The 1525-nt window shown below is 64.0% G+C and overlaps 1 protein-coding gene across 1 annotated transcript; it reads right to left on the bottom strand.

Moving 5' to 3' along the window:
• Positions 1 to 532: 532 nt before the first annotated feature.
• Positions 533 to 1525, bottom strand: RHTO_07683 (40S ribosomal protein s2; the record flags this gene model as incomplete). The annotated part of the gene is made up of 5 exons (XM_016421339.1): positions 533 to 598; positions 653 to 737; positions 802 to 1186; positions 1255 to 1382; positions 1443 to 1525. Coding segments are annotated over 5 exons (747 nt in total), but the record flags the coding sequence as incomplete, so codon positions are not given.

Genomic DNA, 1525 nt, shown 5'->3' with positions numbered 1-1525 from the left:
TGTGCGGTGGGCGGACCGAGCTCGCAAGGCCGCGCGCCCCTGTCGCTAACTCTCCGTCTCTACGGCGTCGTAGGCCTCGCTCTGCAGCGAAACGACGTCCAAACAGCCTTACAACGCCAGCAGAACGTAAGGTAGACGTCAGGTAGCGCGAGGGAGTTCGTGAGAGCATCTCTCGCTCGTTGTCCTCGTCAAGTTGTGCAGCTTGCACCCTGCTCTCATTCGAATAAGAGCATTGATGGCTGACTCTGGGAAGCGACAGCGCAATCGGCGAAGAACGGAGCGGCTGTCGCGAGATGAGGCTGTCTTCGGAGCGGTCGCCTCGACCAAGTCTCGACCGAGCAAGTGCGCCCCGCCGAGCAGCCGTTCGACGTCCAGTAAAGAGCTCCAGCAGCGTCCATCTCTGAGCCTCGGAAGCCACGACGCGCCGCCTCGCACACGCACCGGGCCAGGAAGATCACCGCGAGACAACAATCGATTGCGACGCGGTTTAACAGGCAGACCAAGTGTGGTTCTACGTCGGCGCAGGATGCGCTTAGTAGACCTTCTTGGCAGCGAGCTGGAGGTGGGACGAGTACTCCTCGTAGGGCGAGGGCGAGGGCTGCGGATTGCAAGGGTTAGTGAGGAGAGTGAGCGGAAGAGAGGAAGAACGGACCTCGATCTTAGTCCAGAGGTCGGGGGTGAGGAAGCCGTAGGTGGCGGTGATGGCGGCGTAGGCGGCCTTGATGAAGTTGCCCATGCTGCGGAGGCGGAACAAAGGTCAGTCTGGCTCAGCCCGAGAGAACGTCGGGGACGCGAACGCACGTCGAGGTGTTGCCGCGCGACTGGGTGTAGCAGTCCTCGACACCGGCGAGCTGGAGCATGCGCTTCGAGGCGGGGGCGGCGACGATACCGGTACCGCGGGGGGCGGGGACGAGCTTGACGTAGACGGATCCGGCCTTGCCCTGGACCTTGCACGGGACGGTGTGAGGCTCACCGAGCTTGTTGCCCCAGTAGCCGCGGCGGACGGGGATGACCGAGAGCTTGGCGAGGATGATGGCGCCGCGGATGGCGGTCGCGACCTCCTTGGCGCACTTGACACCGAGTCCGACGTGGCCCTCGAAGTCACCGATGGCGACGAACGCCTTGAAGCGGGTGCGCTGGCCGGCGCGGGTCTGCTTCTGGACGGGCATGATCTTCATCACCTCGTCTGCGCGCAAGAACGGGGTCAGCAAGTCGACCTCCGTCTGCGCGCGACTGGCCACGATTCGCACGCACCCTTGAGCTTGGGAAGGAGGATGTCAATGATCTGGTACTCCTTGACGGGGAGCGAGAAGAGGTAGATCTCCTCGATCGACTTGATCTTGCCGTCCTTCACGAGACGCCCAAGCTTGGTGACGGGGACCCTGCAAACGCCAGCACCTCAGCCCATGTTCATGTCCTCCAGGGTGAGCGCGCGGACGCACCACTCCTTCTCCTCGTCCTTGCGGGCACCGCGGCGAGGACCGCGACGGGGTCCACGGCGGTCACCACCACGGCCACGGCCGAA

Source organism: Rhodotorula toruloides (assembly GCF_000320785.1).
Source record: "Rhodotorula toruloides NP11 unplaced genomic scaffold Scaffold77, whole genome shotgun sequence".
Taxonomy (NCBI): Eukaryota; Fungi; Basidiomycota; class Microbotryomycetes; order Sporidiobolales; family Sporidiobolaceae; genus Rhodotorula; species Rhodotorula toruloides.
Note: the sequence above shows the minus strand (reverse complement) of the source record. Positions and strands in the feature narration are given on the sequence as shown.